This window comes from Cataglyphis hispanica, chromosome 10, assembly GCF_021464435.1.
Source record: "Cataglyphis hispanica isolate Lineage 1 chromosome 10, ULB_Chis1_1.0, whole genome shotgun sequence".
In the NCBI taxonomy this organism is placed as follows: Eukaryota; Metazoa; Arthropoda; class Insecta; order Hymenoptera; family Formicidae; genus Cataglyphis; species Cataglyphis hispanica.
The window spans coordinates 6394904-6410880 of record NC_065963.1 but is presented as its reverse complement, the minus strand read 5'-3'; the positions used below and the strand labels follow the sequence as shown (position 1 = coordinate 6410880).

General features: G+C 35.3%; 1 protein-coding gene across 2 annotated transcripts; it reads right to left on the bottom strand.

The window, feature by feature from the left end:
• Positions 1–309: 309 nt before the first annotated feature.
• Positions 310–15894, bottom strand: LOC126852313 (chromatin-remodeling ATPase INO80). Of its 2 annotated transcripts, none has more exons than XM_050596981.1 (27): positions 15707–15894; positions 14208–14367; positions 14008–14087; positions 13733–13944; positions 13490–13663; positions 13114–13410; positions 12871–13029; positions 12620–12789; positions 12261–12477; positions 12074–12161; positions 11665–11956; positions 11390–11592; positions 11160–11300; positions 10937–11058; positions 10479–10771; positions 10116–10395; positions 9858–10010; positions 9537–9780; positions 9330–9457; positions 9155–9249; positions 8300–8372; positions 7939–8097; positions 7745–7847; positions 7056–7171; positions 6469–6657; positions 5891–6263; positions 310–1719 (listed from the first exon to the last, which is right to left on the bottom strand). In XM_050596981.1, the coding sequence occupies exons 1-27, from the start codon at positions 15882–15884 to the stop codon at positions 1286–1288; spliced, it is 5133 nt and encodes a 1710-aa protein (XP_050452938.1). In that variant the 5' UTR covers positions 15885–15894; the 3' UTR covers positions 310–1285. The 2 variants fall into 2 exon arrangements, with proteins under 2 accessions (XP_050452938.1, XP_050452940.1); XM_050596983.1 differs by lacking the exon at positions 15707–15894 and adding an exon at positions 15004–15215.
• Positions 15895–15977: the final 83 nt, after the last annotated feature.

The window sequence follows — 15977 nt, the reverse complement described above, 5'->3', positions numbered from 1 at the left end:
TTGAAATATAAAAAAATTTAAATATTAAAAAAAAATAAAAGACCTTTTTCATATTTAAAAAATGCAAGAATAAGATCGATTTCTAAGTTAAGTAAAAAATATAGATTTTACGAATCTGTTATTTCAAATCAAAGTTCAGTTCAAATATAAAAATGAAATATTAGAATTATCATCATTAATTGAATTTTTAAGAAGCAATTGATTGAAAAAAAAAAAAAAATCAGTTGGTGCACTCGTCAATTAAAAAAAAACCTCGGGAAGTAGAGAGGGTTCTGTGTGAAATTCATAATAAGATTAGCGAGACATTCGTGAAGATTGAATTTTCGTCTGTGTTTATTGCTAATATAAATACTATTCTTTTACAAATTGAATTGGCCTAATGACGTCTCGTAACATACATAAAAAATATCGGCTAGCCGAGTCTAGTGACGGAATAATGCTATCCTTAATGACAATGTACAATGACGCCGAGAGAGCGATCGACTCGGATAAGAAGAGATAGATCACTCTAAACTTCTTCCTTCTTTTCGTCGACAAAATCACCGGAAATCTGATCTGTCGATGATCGTCGTCGAAGTTCGGCGTCGCCATGCACGCGACGACGCGTCGTGTCGATTACCTAATTGTAATATACTTAAAAGTAAAATCAAAATTTCTACATATGTACCACACAGGTGGATTCGAATCGATATAACGGAACTCATCCTCTTCATTCTCGCGACAAATGATGATTAAGCGTTCGACAAGAATTTAAACCCGAGACAACAAAGCTCGAAAAGGAAGATCTCAAAGAGGCAATTAAGTACCCAGTTATGTCGATATTGTCTTTTCTAACATTCGTCGAGATATATCCGTGAGCTCTGCGTCATAAATAAACAAAATAAATATAATTGCGATAATAATTATAACAAATCCTAGATATTGTCAAGACTATTTCGCGTTTTCATTACAATTTATGATGAGAGGAGCGAGAGAGGGAGAGAGATGAACGGGGGATCTAACGTTTAACAGTATTGCACGCTTGAGTCACGCGTACGGAACATCACTGAATTGTCACGATACACAATAAATACGCAATATTTTAATCGATTCTGAAAGTGCTTCAAAAGTGCTGAGACACATCGATATAGCGCGTATAAATTCGAGCGATTCGGAAACGCGAGAAAGAAACGCGTTGATCTATTAATTCACGTTCGATTAATTCGAAAGGAATAATTAATTCAACGACGCGAAATCGCGAGGGTGTCGCGTTCAAGAACAACGTAAAACCGAATTCTTTACGAAACTACGACGATCCTGCACGCGGCTGTTGTTGCGTGTAGAAACCGAACGGTCGCGATTCCGCTAAGGACGACGACGATAGCAGCGATGTCGAATTCGCGGCTGTGACGGCGACCGAGGACGACGATGACGACGACGGACCGGTCGTCGAGACACGAGAACGCTGTTGCGACGACGACGCTTTCTGCTGCCCGATCGTTTGATGAGATCTGATGGGTACTTGTAGCGGTCGCTGGATCTTCTTACCGTGATGTTGACCGGGAGCGCGGTAACCCTGATGCCCAGGCCCGGACGGCCGCAATCGGGGTCTGCCGGGACCCCGACGGGTCCCCACGCTGCCACGTCCGGACAGCGGTATCAGAGTCCCCACCGGACCCAATGGACCCACCGTGCTGAAACCGTCTCCGTCAGCAGAGTCGGAGGTCGCGTGGACAGTCCCTAGGACATAAAAAAAATACACCCCTTCGTTCCAGAAGATTCTGTTAGAAATTTTGTCGCCGTAGATGCGGTGACGATTGCCTCGCCTTGCGAATCCAAATCCATTCGATGACTAATGTTTAATGTTTCGTGAAGTATAAATATAGAAAAATAAAAAAGCTTCTGCAATTCTTCCACAGAAAATTTTTCAACGCGATACGCGATTTATCGCGAAATAATAAGAATAAGTATTCTTATCGTATTATCATAAATTCTTCGATATATAGCGAAAATGCTGCATAATAAATGCCGCCTTGAGGATTCTTCTTCTTTTGATAAGACGAATCGATCAAGTATCTCTGAAAAGGAATGTTTTCAAGGAGATTTTTCTATGCGAGGATGCGTAGATGTGCGTGAAAATCAGTATTCCTCCTCTCCAAACGTAGATATCTCGTATTTTGCTCTCTCCGCCTTTATCCTGTCGCCTAGTCGGCATTCCGCGGCACGTACCCGATCGCTCGAGAAGCGCTTCTCTTCAGATACTACGGTCTAAGTGGACACTTGAGGGAATGGGCGAGAATAGAAAACGCGAAAACGCGCGTCTGTCGTTCACAAAGCCCTGCCGACTCTCGCACTCTTAACTGATAATTCGATCTGGAAATTCCACGCGCGTGAATCGTATCGGATCAGGGATCGAAGTGTTCCACACGAATCCGTGATGATAATTTCCGTCGCGTATAAAATATCAAGATGAAATACATATCTCGATCATTCGAAACGGAAATATTTTTAACTAATCGCATTTCATAAAATAATAAAAAAAAAAATTATTACTTGAAGCAGTATTTTCTTATAATTATCGATCTACGAATAAGCCCTTTTTTCGGCAGGAATCTGACTAACAAATATCAAAATTGCGTGGACAAATGTAATAAAGACGAGGATCCAAATGATAGGCTATTAATGTCGATAAATAAAAGGAACTGCTATGATATTTGTTTTTGTACGCGATAAAATCTATCATATATTCCGTCCAATTAAATGGAAATTTCCGGAAATTAATTTACGATTCGTATTATGACCGAATTAAAATTTCTAAATTATACGCGTTTTAATGGACAAATAATGACGTGATAAGAGACTCACGGGGGAAAGGACAGAGCTTGTTTGTGAGAGCAAAGATAAAACTTTCGAGACTGTTGGAACGAGGAGGATCCGCGGAATGTCGACGATCCAGCTTGCTATATCCTTGCCTCGCCCTATTCTGCCGCATTATCCTACCGTATCTCATCCGTGTGTTGTGAGCCGAACTATCTATGCGGCCATATATTTTGTCTCTATCCTGTTCGGCCTAGTCTGGAACACTTAGATTCTGAGAAAACTCGAGATCTAAAATTAAGATAATCATGTTACCTAACAGGAATTCACACAGGATCCTTTACGAAACCATTTTCCGACCCTTAAATCTAATTAGATAAACCTATTAATTATGTGATTGTGTATTTCAACTTACAGTATCTAAGATATAATATATCTTACTGCTTTGCTTTAAAAAACGGGATTATCCCCGAACAGATTAAAAGAAAAATAATAATAATCAGACCAATAGTTTTCAAGAAAATTATCAAAAAATTTGATTTTATAAAAAAATAATTCAATTTTTCTCAAGTTATACATTCGCGTATATCAATGTAAATAATTTCGATTGCGAGTTAATTATAAATACGATAGAGAAAATATGAGATATATATAACGTTATTCAGGAATGCTTTCTTTATGACAAAAATATAAGAATATGATATTCGAGAGGATGTGCAGAATCGACGGAAACGAGATGACACGGTAAGGTACGGTAAGGTACGGCACGAATCGACAGTCAACCCCTTATACAGGGTCCGCGTAATTCCCCTCTATCCTTTGCAAACCCCATCCTCTTCTTTCTTTTATTCAACCTCGCGAAACGACGAGGGAAATTAGATGTCAGGATTATGCAACTGAAACGTATTACGATCGCGTCTAGAATTCTTAAGTAGATATTACTAAATTGAACGGTAAAATTATTTAAGAAAATGGCTACTTATATTTTATTTCGTGCTTCACGTAAATATGTTAATACAAATGCAAAAGTTCAATATTAATAGAAAATATTTGGAAAAATATTAAATTAATAGAGTCTATACAAATTGCGTCTAGTAAAAACTTGTGAATTTTAAATTAATAAAGTTTATAAATCTTGATATATAATTTCCCTCTTGAAAGAGAGTGGTTAATCTTCCCAATCTATATTAAATTGATTGCGTTTTATTTTTCTAAATTGCGATTAGCTTATTAATCCATCAGAGTCATCCATTTATCGATCAAAATAAGCGGGATACAACTAATCAACGAGAATAACGCTGAATATATACGCCGGTGAGAGTTGGGAACATTGACAGCTGGATGAAACGCGCGTCGCATCCCGATAAAAAGATAACTAATGGAGAAGAGAGACGAAGTTAAAGCGGAGAAGATGTGCAAAAAAGATGGTGACGAAGAAGAGGACAAAGAGAAGACAGAGAGAAAATAAGAAAAAAGTAGAGAAAAAGAAGAAAAAGAGAGAGAGAGAGAGAAAGAAGTGGATGCGAGTTCCAAAACTTAAGAAGAGCATCGATCGCAGCTGTCGCCTTCGCTCCGCACCTGCTATTGTCCGCCTCGTCTTCCAGTCGACGACAAGTGAGAGAGCGAGACCGACCCCCCCTTTTTCCTCCACGTGCGTACACGCAGCACGAGGATGGAATGTGTTAAGCGTACTCGAGCGCGCGCACGTATGCCGCTCCGTGTTCACGGTTCACGTGGCGTTGCGTGAGGTCGCCTTATCGGACACATACCGTACCTCTTTCTTTCTAATTAACTCGATAACGACTAACAACTCATCGATGTTTGCTATATAGGATCAGGAATCTGCAGTGTCACGACGTTCGTGATGTAATAATTATTTTACTCAACAATTATTTTATCTATTAATTGAAATAATTGAAATAATATTTTTTATATCATTCGTATAAAAAATTTTTTTTTCCCGTTCGGAATCATTCGACTTATCGATGACTCTCTCTCTAATAGCACACTCCCCCTATAGCACAACATACTTGTCCCGAAACACAATACACTTGTGCTACGGCGACAAATGTTTCCAGCCTGGCCTCATACGAATTCGTCGTTCGCAAAACGAGTTGTATAGAAATGAGTCACAAGAAATTTCACGGGGGTGGAATATCTCTAAGGGTACCCCGTGGAGGAGCGCCAACTGTTACCCCCTCATGGACGCACATGTGCTCGCGAGGGAATTTTCGGCACAAGCCAACGATGGGGTCGCGAATGGACCCACGGGCGTTCCTCTCGCGAACCGCAAAGTCCCCTGAGAACCCGGGCAAGTGCCCGGACGAAAGACGGCACCGAGGGTGCAAGAGGGTGCGGGGAGAGACCCCCGAAAGTGACAGCGCGGATTAACAGTATATCGATTGGGGTGGCCGCGACTGCAAAAGAAGTCGTTCTTCTCACAGCAAAAGCTTCGAAAATTTGCGGCAAATTTCGCGACGTGTTATTACCTACTCTTTTATTCAATGACATCAGATGGAATTACCGCAAACGGCGGTGATATTAATTATGAAAATTCTTCCTTTTGCGAATTTTTTCGCCCGGCCTGTATAATCGGCTTTAATTATAAAGTTAGATTACGAGAGCAAAGCGATAATTGCATAAATGTACACATTATAACAGTTCCGAGAGCGAATTGCAGTTATTAAATATTTATATAAATTATATCATCATGTAAATAACTAAATGCAAATGCGGAAAGTATTATCAGTGCAATGTAATATTTGCTTGTAGGATATATCAAAATAATTTATAAAATTAATACAATATTGAAAATGAAGAAGACATCCCGCAAATTTCTTATCACAATCATTAATTAAATAAAGTATATAAAATTACTCTGTTCGTTCATGAATTATCTCGACAACTCTCATCTTCGATTATTTAAGCAATGTAAATCTCGAATGAAATAGAGATAGATTGATCATTCGATTACTAAAAAACAGGTATTTATGCATTGAAATTAATCTTTCGTGCTATATTTCGGCATGCTATATTATTATGTCAATTTTCTATTATACAAACAAAACACAATTATTCAAAGACAGGTACTCACCGTGCTGCATCGTTTGCTCATTCGAGGTTCCAATTCCATCGATCGGCGATATGGTCGACAGCGATTCGTTGGGTGCTGAATTAGAGCTCTTCGATGACGGATGCATCAGAAGCATTCCTCTTCCCTTACCGCCGATCGGTCCACCCCTACGTGAACCTCGTGGTCGGCCACGTTTGCTCGCGCCGCGTACGGATTGTCGCATACGCGCGCTCGCCCCCATGCCAAAGGCGAAGTGATGTCCGAGTCGTGCTACCTTGGTCGAAGATTCCCCGAACTGAAAACTGCCTCGGGAATGTCCATGAGGATGATCGCCGCCGGAAACTGTCACCGGACCGTCCACATCTACCACGAGTCCTTCGTTGCTCGTTTCATCCTACAAAAAGAAATCGTATCAAAATATCAGTTATCAAAAATCACATATCACTATTATTATTATTATTAGATAATAACACGAAGCAAGAGATATCACAACCAAAATTTATTTACTTTCAAAATTGATTCTTTTAATAATTTCGTTTTCTAAAATTTTCATTTAAAACTAATAAAAATAAGAATAATAATTTTAAATCGATATGTACCTCTGACTTAGCCGGACTTGTTGGCGTGCTATAATTATCTACATTTTCTAATTGTTGTTGATGGTGATTGTTCTGGTGCTGCAACTGAATCGAATTCGTACTTGGCTTAGGCTCATTAAGATTAACTTGAACAGTATCGTTGTTTTTGTCGCCATTAGCGTCTGCATGACACGGTTTCTTCGCATCATTCTGAAATAAAAAAGATTGCAGATGTGAAAAATATATTCGTAACGAATAAAAGATTCTTGGATTACTATTTTAATTAAATTAAATACGTAATCTATTAATAAATCTGATACACATTGTGGTTAAATATTTCCAGACAATTCATTGAACAAGTACGAGCTCAAATTAAATGTGATAATCAAATATATATCCTTCAAAGACAACTAACTTCAACAATGTAAACTGATAGGTTCTCGAATATCGAGAAACCGAGAAATAGGAGCGATAAAAATAGGCAGCGTAAAAAAAACGATGCGGTTAGAGAGACGCGAAAAAGACGACAGAAAGAAATGAAAAAAAAAGGGGAAAAAAAGAATCTTTGCGACGCGACTGATAGCGATGTGTAAGGGCGCCGGGCTCACCTTGACCGGAAGCGCGGTTAACTTCCTCTTCCGGTCCCTCTCTTTATGCTGTAGGTTCGACTCGAGGCAAGCCTCCTCTACTCGCTGCTGCTTTCTTTCCTCGCTTCGTTGGCTGTCTGAAATATACACGGACATCTACTATACAAGCCGAGGATGCGGCGGTACAAGTTCGTTACTCCTTTTCTTATTATTATTCCTTATTAGGTCATTAACATAACGTAATGAGCATAATGTAATCGCGGCCACCTCGGCTGCCCCTCCCCCCTCCCCTTCCTTTCTCGACTCATTTTCGACGAGTTTCTGCATACACGCGCGTCCTACCGTGCGATACAATGGTTGATAGAAATTGTGGTTCAAACAAAAACTCGACTATCTAACGACTTATCAACATATATCTTTTAATTACACATCGTGGCAAATTTTAATTTTAATACGATAGTTCTTATTAATTTAGAGAAAAGACAACGTTCTTCAATGTTCAATGTCGATTGTGTGTCAATAATTTAAAAAAAAAATCTAATCACAGTTTTTTCGAAAAATAAAAGATTATATATAGCTCATTTTTCGATAAAAATTCTGGAGATAAATAAAGACATGAAATTTTTAACTTTAAATGTAATAACGCATAATTACCAAATAAATAATAATTTTAAAAAAAATCAAAAAACGGGAATTGCTAATATACTTACATCTAGCTTCAATCTCCTCGTCATCTAATAGCAGTGATACGACTTCCTTGGGTTTCAGAGTATCGGGTTTGAAATTTCCGCCGCTTATGACCATACGTTGTATCTGCAACATAAGTACAATCCCATTTGCGCGTATTGTTTAATGTTTTATTTAATTCCAGCGCTTAGATATGGCGATAACAATAAAAACGAACCTCACTCTTCTCACGCGCTCTTTGAAGAATTCGTTCCTCGATAGTTCCTTTACATATTAATCGGTAGACCGTGACTTGCTTGGTTTGCCCCAGTCTGTGGGCGCGATCCATAGCCTGTTGGTCTACAGTCGGATTCCAATCACTATCGTAAAATATCACCTGCAAATAAATATAATTTATAAATGTAGTTTAAATAATTTTTTGTTTATAAAAAATTATTCTGTATATATGTGTTCAGATTTGTTTCCATACGTGACATATTCTGTATATACTCCATACATAAAAAAATAGAAACCGAAAGTAAGGATGACGCATAAGTGAATATTTATGAGATATAAAATAAAAATATAAGATTTCTAACCGTATCTGCCGCAGTGAGGTTGATTCCCAGGCCGCCAGCTCTAGTGCTGAGCAGAAAGACAAATATGTCCGCTCTGAAAGACAAAACAGTCCCATAGATTCTTAACTACTGTTTCATGAAAAACAACGATGTTATGATCGTTTGTATGTAAATTAATTCAAAGTGCCGGAGCATATTTATGAAGGATTTCCAGAACAAAATCCTTCACAACAGTGATCCACTTTATCCGATCATGTTTGAAATTTCAAATGGTTTAAAAAGGCATTTTTTTCTTTTGCTCTCTTAATTTTAGAAAATTAAACTACAATGCGTAATTATGGATAATTATCTGAATATAAATTACACAAAAATAAAAACATATTCGCGATATTCGAATAGCAACGTAAGAATATAATTATTTAGATTCAAATGAAACTTGAATACAGAAATTTGGTAGATTTTGTAATGGCCTGCCTAGTAATAGCCCACCGTTAGAACTGCAGGTTCGTGACTGTCGTGCGTTCAAAAACCAGCAGCTGTCTGCAGGATGGGGACGATTCGGCAATTAATTCGCGTGTTAGTTATGCGCGGCTGAGCCAAGCAGGACATGCGATCTCGAGATCGCGCTTTAAGTATGCAACTGGAGACTGTTCGCGGTTGATAGATATTCTAATCAGCACGGTACAGCCCGGATTAATTATGAATAACGTATTTTTTTATTAATGAGCAACTGACGCCGAGATCTCTAACAATTAAAAATTCTCGCAATCTGCACTTATACAATTGGACTACTCACTATCTTTATCAAATTGTTGAGCAATATTGTAACATTGGGAAATGCATAAAACAATTGCAACTGCGTAAAAAAATAATTACCTCTTTTGAAAATCTGCTACCATGTCTCGTCGATCCGAGATTTTCGAGGAACCATCTAACCTCATAAACGTATGCTTTCTGTGATACATGTATTCCTATGAGAAATGAATTTGTCAAAATAAATTTTCCAATTTTATAAAATGATTCTTTGAATGCATTAAATAGATAAACATACTTCAAGCAAATCGATCATCTTCGTCATTTGAGAGTATATCAACACTCTATGACCTTGTTCCTTCAAACGCCGTAAAAGACTGTCCAACACAGAAAGCTTGCCAGCATCTGTCACTAATGTTTGTTTATCTAAAATAATTTAATTTATAAATCATCCATTTTTATTTCATATCACATATAATTAATTGATCTATCTTGTTATTCATACCTGGCACAATGATATGTGACCATCCATTAAGAGGAGCGCACGCGGATAATCCACCTTGCGGCTGATAACAAAACGTTGACATTGTTTGACCGGCACGAATGCATGACTTTTCTTCAGAAAATGCTCGTTCGCAGCCAAGCCAAAGTAATCTTTGACCAAATGGACCACCACACTCCTCATGCCTCTTCCAAGCACATGCTGCAGAACTATTGCTTACGTATAATTTTCGTGGACTAGCTTGAACCTACAATTAAAAGGATTAGAGTACAATATCTCGTTTCCTTTTATCTCTTTCATGTGTGTAAAAACAATTGTATTAACCTTGGGATTATTATCGCAAACAAAAGCAGGAATCGTTGTTTGTTGGCAATATCGCATTATAGGCTGCCGTGGGTGATGAGGATGTTCAGGTAACAGAGATAATTTCGAATCTTCTATTTGTTCCGTTTTGCCAGTGGGAAGTATTCTTTGTAACTAAAATATTAAAACAATTGCATCATATAGTCTGTAAACTTTTTTGGAGATTCCTTTTTTTCAATGCAAATATTTGTAATATTATGTAATGTAAAATATAATTACCTTTGGTAGTTGATTAGCTTTTTTACTACTACGTAGTATTCTATGAGCAACTGTTTCTGGCATTGAATGTATTGAATGAGTGGTATGTGTGTAGAAAGCTTCGCCCTCAATTATCTTTCTTGTGAAAAATATATCTTGAAACGTCACCGATAAGGAGTCAATTTTTCTAGGCAAATAAAACATTTGATTTGTGGGTGTTCTCGATCTGTTCCCGACGTACCAATCTTCCCAGTATTGTACCATTTTCAATCTTCGCTCCATAAATGTTACAAGACATAATCTACACAAGAACATTTGTAAAGAAATATTGTAATTATTCTACAATATACGAGTTTTTTTTTTCAACACTCGCTATTTACATACCTAAATACAGTACCAGCAATAAACATTTTGTTTATTTCCATTGGAGATAAATTCATAAATCTGCTAAATGAAAATGTATTTTTACAAAAATTTTCATTGCAATGTAAAGCACGGTGAATATATTCTGTGGCAAATATAAACAATTTATTATACAACAAATGATCTTTGGATGGCAATGCTAAATGCAAAAGTCCTTCATTATACAGCAAGGCAGGCATATTATAAAATTCTGTGTTCATGAAAAACGGCGATCTAGCATCCCTACGTTCAAAGAGTTCCGGATGATTACAGACCTATAATTAATATAATTAAATTTACTTTTATAAGATATAAATATTTAGATTGTTTTTAAGATGTAAACTCTCTATTATAATTATAAATTAAGAATTATAAAACTATATATAAATCAGATATAATATTAAATAAATTGATATACATATTGAGAAAAAATATAGTACCTTTCGGAACTGCATGACTAGATTCATTAGATTTGAAGTAAAATTTTTATCATTAGAAGCAGTGTCTCCTCCACCTACTGTGTAATGCAGTAAATCCTCTATCCGAATCTTTTTTTTCAATGCTGCATAAACAAGATACAAATACTCTCAAATACTCATAAACAAGAACCAAATACTCTAAATATGTAACATTCAAAAATATGAATATGAATATTCGAAATACCTGAGTAAAGTAATTTTTGACGAGTTGTAAGTGGACAATATACCATTACTTCAATCTTATCGGATAATTCATTTTCTACATCTTTTTTTATTCTTCGTAACATGAATGGTTTCAAAATCATATGAAGCCTCGATAAATGTTCTAACATAAAATTTATAATGTATATATTTTGCAATGAATAATAAATATAATCTTAAATTTAACAATGCATTTTATGCAAAATTACTCACTTTCATCTATTCCTGTTTTATTTTCTGCATGACTTTCAATATCTTTGGAGAACCATTCGTTAAATTCATCATGTGAATCAAATAATGTAGGCATGATAAAATGTAATAATGCCCATAATTCTGCCATGCTATTTTGTATAGGAGTACCACTGAGCAATAATCTATTACGACAACTAAATCCTAACAACAACTTCCATCTCATGCTATTAAAAAAATTATGATTAGCTATTAAATATGATTAATGTATAATAATGAAAGAACATAAAATAATATACCTGCTTGTGCTTTTTATAGCTTGTGCTTCATCCAAAATCATGTACTGCCATTTTATTCTATTAAAATATTTATAATCCGTAATCACTAATTGATAACTTGTTATTACAACATGGAAAGAAGCTTCTTTCGTATGCAAATCTTTAGTGTCCCAAAACTGTCTCAGTATTTTGCGTTCCTGAGGATTACCCCAGTATGGAACTACCTTGAACACTGGTACAAATCTTGCCATTTCCTGCTGCCAGTTATGTAATGTTGAAGCTGGTGATATAATTAAGAATGGTCCCCAAACAGCTAAAATTAATCAATTATATATATATTGTTAATTTATTTTTCATAAATATTTTCACAAATACATAGTATTTGAAATATTAAACTCTAATAGTCAAAATACTTATTGTAGATACTTACAATATCTTTCAGCAACATGACACAAAAACGCTATGGACTGTACAGTTTTCCCCAAACCCATCTCATCAGCTAGTATACCACTAATACCCTGAAAATTATTCACAAAGCAATTTTAGAAGTTCATTCTTATGTAACAAAAACATTGTAATTTTAATAACTTTATATACATAATTACATAATTACAAACCTGGTCGTACAAATTTGCCAACCAATTCATTCCTTTTAACTGATAACCCTTCAGATTTCCCTTGAAAATTGAAGGTTGAGGGTGTTCCAGATTCTCAGGTGTATCACTAAGACGTAATTCTTGAGACGCAGCAGCTGTATCAAACTGTTTCGTCCTTGCTTTTTCGTTATTAAATGCTTCAGTAGCATTTCTTTTTGCTTTTTGTTTCATGATTTCACTGTACATTTAATAAACATATATTTAATATTTGAATTAGAAGTAAAAATAATTAAAATCGACTTTTCTTAATTACACTTACAATAATCGTTAAAATGATAATATTTTCGGATGTATATAAATAAAATTATAAATTTAAGTACCTGTCGTAATCGTCGATGCCGATAAGTCTGGGATTTTTTTCTTCGTCTAATTGATTCAAGATTCTCAATTGTTCCTCTGCCGATATTTTATTTATTTTTCGCGACATGAAATGAGCATACAGTTCTGTTTGAGTAATAAGGAAATTTAATTTTCTTTGTTGGCGTTTTGCCTGCAATAAAAACATAAGATGAAAAAAACATACAAATAAAAAAACAAAAATGTATTTCGATATAATCTAATATCTCCTCACTTCAATGAGTTCTACATCCATTTTACGTTGCTCTTCGGCTTCTTTTTCTAATCTTCTCCTCGTTTCTCGTTCGACTCGATCATAACGTTTCCAATAAGATTGCATTTCTCTCGTTAATCGTTTTGCTCTCCAGATAGTTTCTTTCATATTTTTCTGAGACTGAATAATAGAAATAAAGATAATGTTTATGATGCACAATTCAAATTAAGTGTACGAGAAATCTAGATGTCAACTTATGCTCACCTGCATGGCTTTCTGCCTCCAATATTTCATACAATGCTGCGCTACCTTTTTACAACTTATTAGCATTTCCTTATGATTATTGGTTTTGGCCCTTTGTACTTTTCCTAATTCTTTCTTAGACATCATGACCCATATCTTTCTTCTTCTCATTGTCATTACTTCCACACTCTTAGTGTTATGTTTCTTTCTTCCTCTACCACGAGGTTGATGACGTATTATAGCTTCTAATTCAGATTCATCTAATTCTTCTTCCTTGGGAATCGATTTACCCCATTCTCCCTCTGGAAAATTCCCTTTCTAGAAGCATAGAATTTTTATTAAGAAAAAATATTTAACAAATATAAGCCAAAAAAAAGTAATAAAACTCGATACATACACGATATTCTTCAGATGCACAATGACGATTAATCTTTTCTTTCTTGATTCTCATAATCTTTTTGTCTGGTTTTTTCTCTTTCTTCTTTTTATTTCCTACAATCAACTTTTGATGTTCTAAAAATCTATCATAATTGGATAATAAGCCTGCACTGTAGTATTGATATTGTATATTCTGAAAAGATAATATTTCATGACATTCTGAATTACTAAATAATGTCTAATTATATTCATTATTTCTTACTTCTGGTTTCTGATAAAAACGGCCCTGATATTTTTTCCGTAATATATGAAATTTTAACATCTCTTGAAAATCATCTTCTGTGATTTGGCTATCTGTATCAGAGCCTGATGCAGAACTGTCAGAGGAATCACTTAACAGAATATCTTGTAACCAACGCCGTTCTTCTCCCACACTAGACATGTTGTATAATCTCAACTTATTGATCCTTGTTTCTATAAAAACAAATTTGATATTAAATTAGTTTGGATAGAACTAAAATTAATAATATATATTACCTTCTTTTTGAGTGAGTACATTATCTAGATAAGCATCCGAACCATCAGAAGATTCTGATGAGACAGACTTGTCATCTTCACTGAAAAAACAAACGCACACAATATATATATTATTTCATATAGCATTAATTTATGATACGTTAATTAATCATATATAAGTAGAATAACATTAATATTTAACAGATTGTAGATATTATTACCTAACTTGTTCTTGAAAAAGATCGTTAATTTGTCTTAAGAAGGGCTGCACATTGAGACTGCGTTCTAATCTTTGCAGATGCAAAGGAGCAGCCATTTCAGCTTCCAGCTTCATTGTGTATGCTCTATCAGACATTACACGTCTGTGCAAAATTAACGTTGCTGTAACAATTGTATAGTGAATAAAATATAATTAAAAAATCTTTAAATATACAAAAAAAATCTATTTCATATATTTAATATTCATATTTCAGATATTTAAATTAAAAAAAAAAATACTCTTTTACATACTTAATATGAATAACTATTGATACAAATTGATATAAACCTGCAACGTGCAAAGATAAATTTGGCAATGCTTGATCTAAATAATGATGTATATATGCTAAGATATTAAATATATATATGATAACAAATGGCAGTGACAATAAGTTGGCAAAGCGATACAACATAAAGAAAAAATCATTGAACAGTTTAATATTATAGGCTATAATGCAAACAAATTACAAGAATGCATATTACATGAGGAGCATAATCGCGCAATCTGCTAGAAAAAATAAAATGTATGTTTTCTCCCGTTTTTCAATAGCAAACCACAGAGAAACGCTTCCCACTGGGGACTGCTATTGGACGTTTTCCGTATTCTTAGAAACGGCCGATGCACATTATGGGCGTGGAGCTCGTCATGCGAGATCGTGCACGGTTAATTTTATTATATAAGAATAATGACACGTTGTATCGTGCTTCGGTGCGGTTATAATCCAGCTAAATTATTTTCGCTAACAGTATTGCCTTCACCTTGTTTTGGTTATATACGCGCAGCCCCGCGCTTATTTCGCACGCGAAACAGAGTCTGCTACTGGAAGGCGATTTCCTCTGTTCACAGCGAAATTAGATATATCAGTCGGAGGGGAATACATGGTAGAAGGAAGCCTAGAGAACGCAGACATTTGGCGTGCTATTAAAGCAGGGCAGGGATAGGGCATTACGTTCGCTACCATTTTTGTTTTCAGTAGGTGGCGCTGAACGCGCCTAAACGCTCAGCCTCTGACGAGAGAGGAAGAGAGAGAGAGAGAGAAAGATATCTCCGTTTCTGAATACTTCTCAATTTCTCTTCGATATCTATCTATAATAAAATTTCGAATTATTATAATTCATACATAAACACATCCTCAAATTTTTCTCCTTTCTCTCTCTCTCTCTCTCTCTCTCTCAATCAATTTTCTAGTATATATATATATGCATCACAAAATAAAAAATTCCTCTTCAATATAATCTTTAATATTTTCGTGCTTGAAATATGTTAGAAATACGCAATTATATAAATTCATATTAAAATGCGTAAAAAACTTTGTAGGAGGAATTGCGATAATCTCGAGATGAGTTCTCGTGATATTTTATAGCTCGATGTTTTATTCGATTGATAAAAAATGAAATTTAACTCATGTATTAATACAATATGAAATGCGAATATTAAAGTATAATGATTTATAACACTCACTTTTGATGAAGATTCCTAATTCTTCCCGGGTTTGATACCTCAGTGTACGAAATAATTGGATAAAAATGTCAATTTTCACGAAACTGATTTTCACTTTCTCATTTCGATCAAGTCGCCACGATTCCGGATGAGTCCAAAATTCAAATGGCATTACTACTGGGATCACACTTCCGTGCATGCGCGTTGCGCACGTCTAGCCAGAAACCAGCACCGGAAATATCAGTGTTAATCACCGATACAATCTACTTTATTGATAAAGTCCATTAGATCG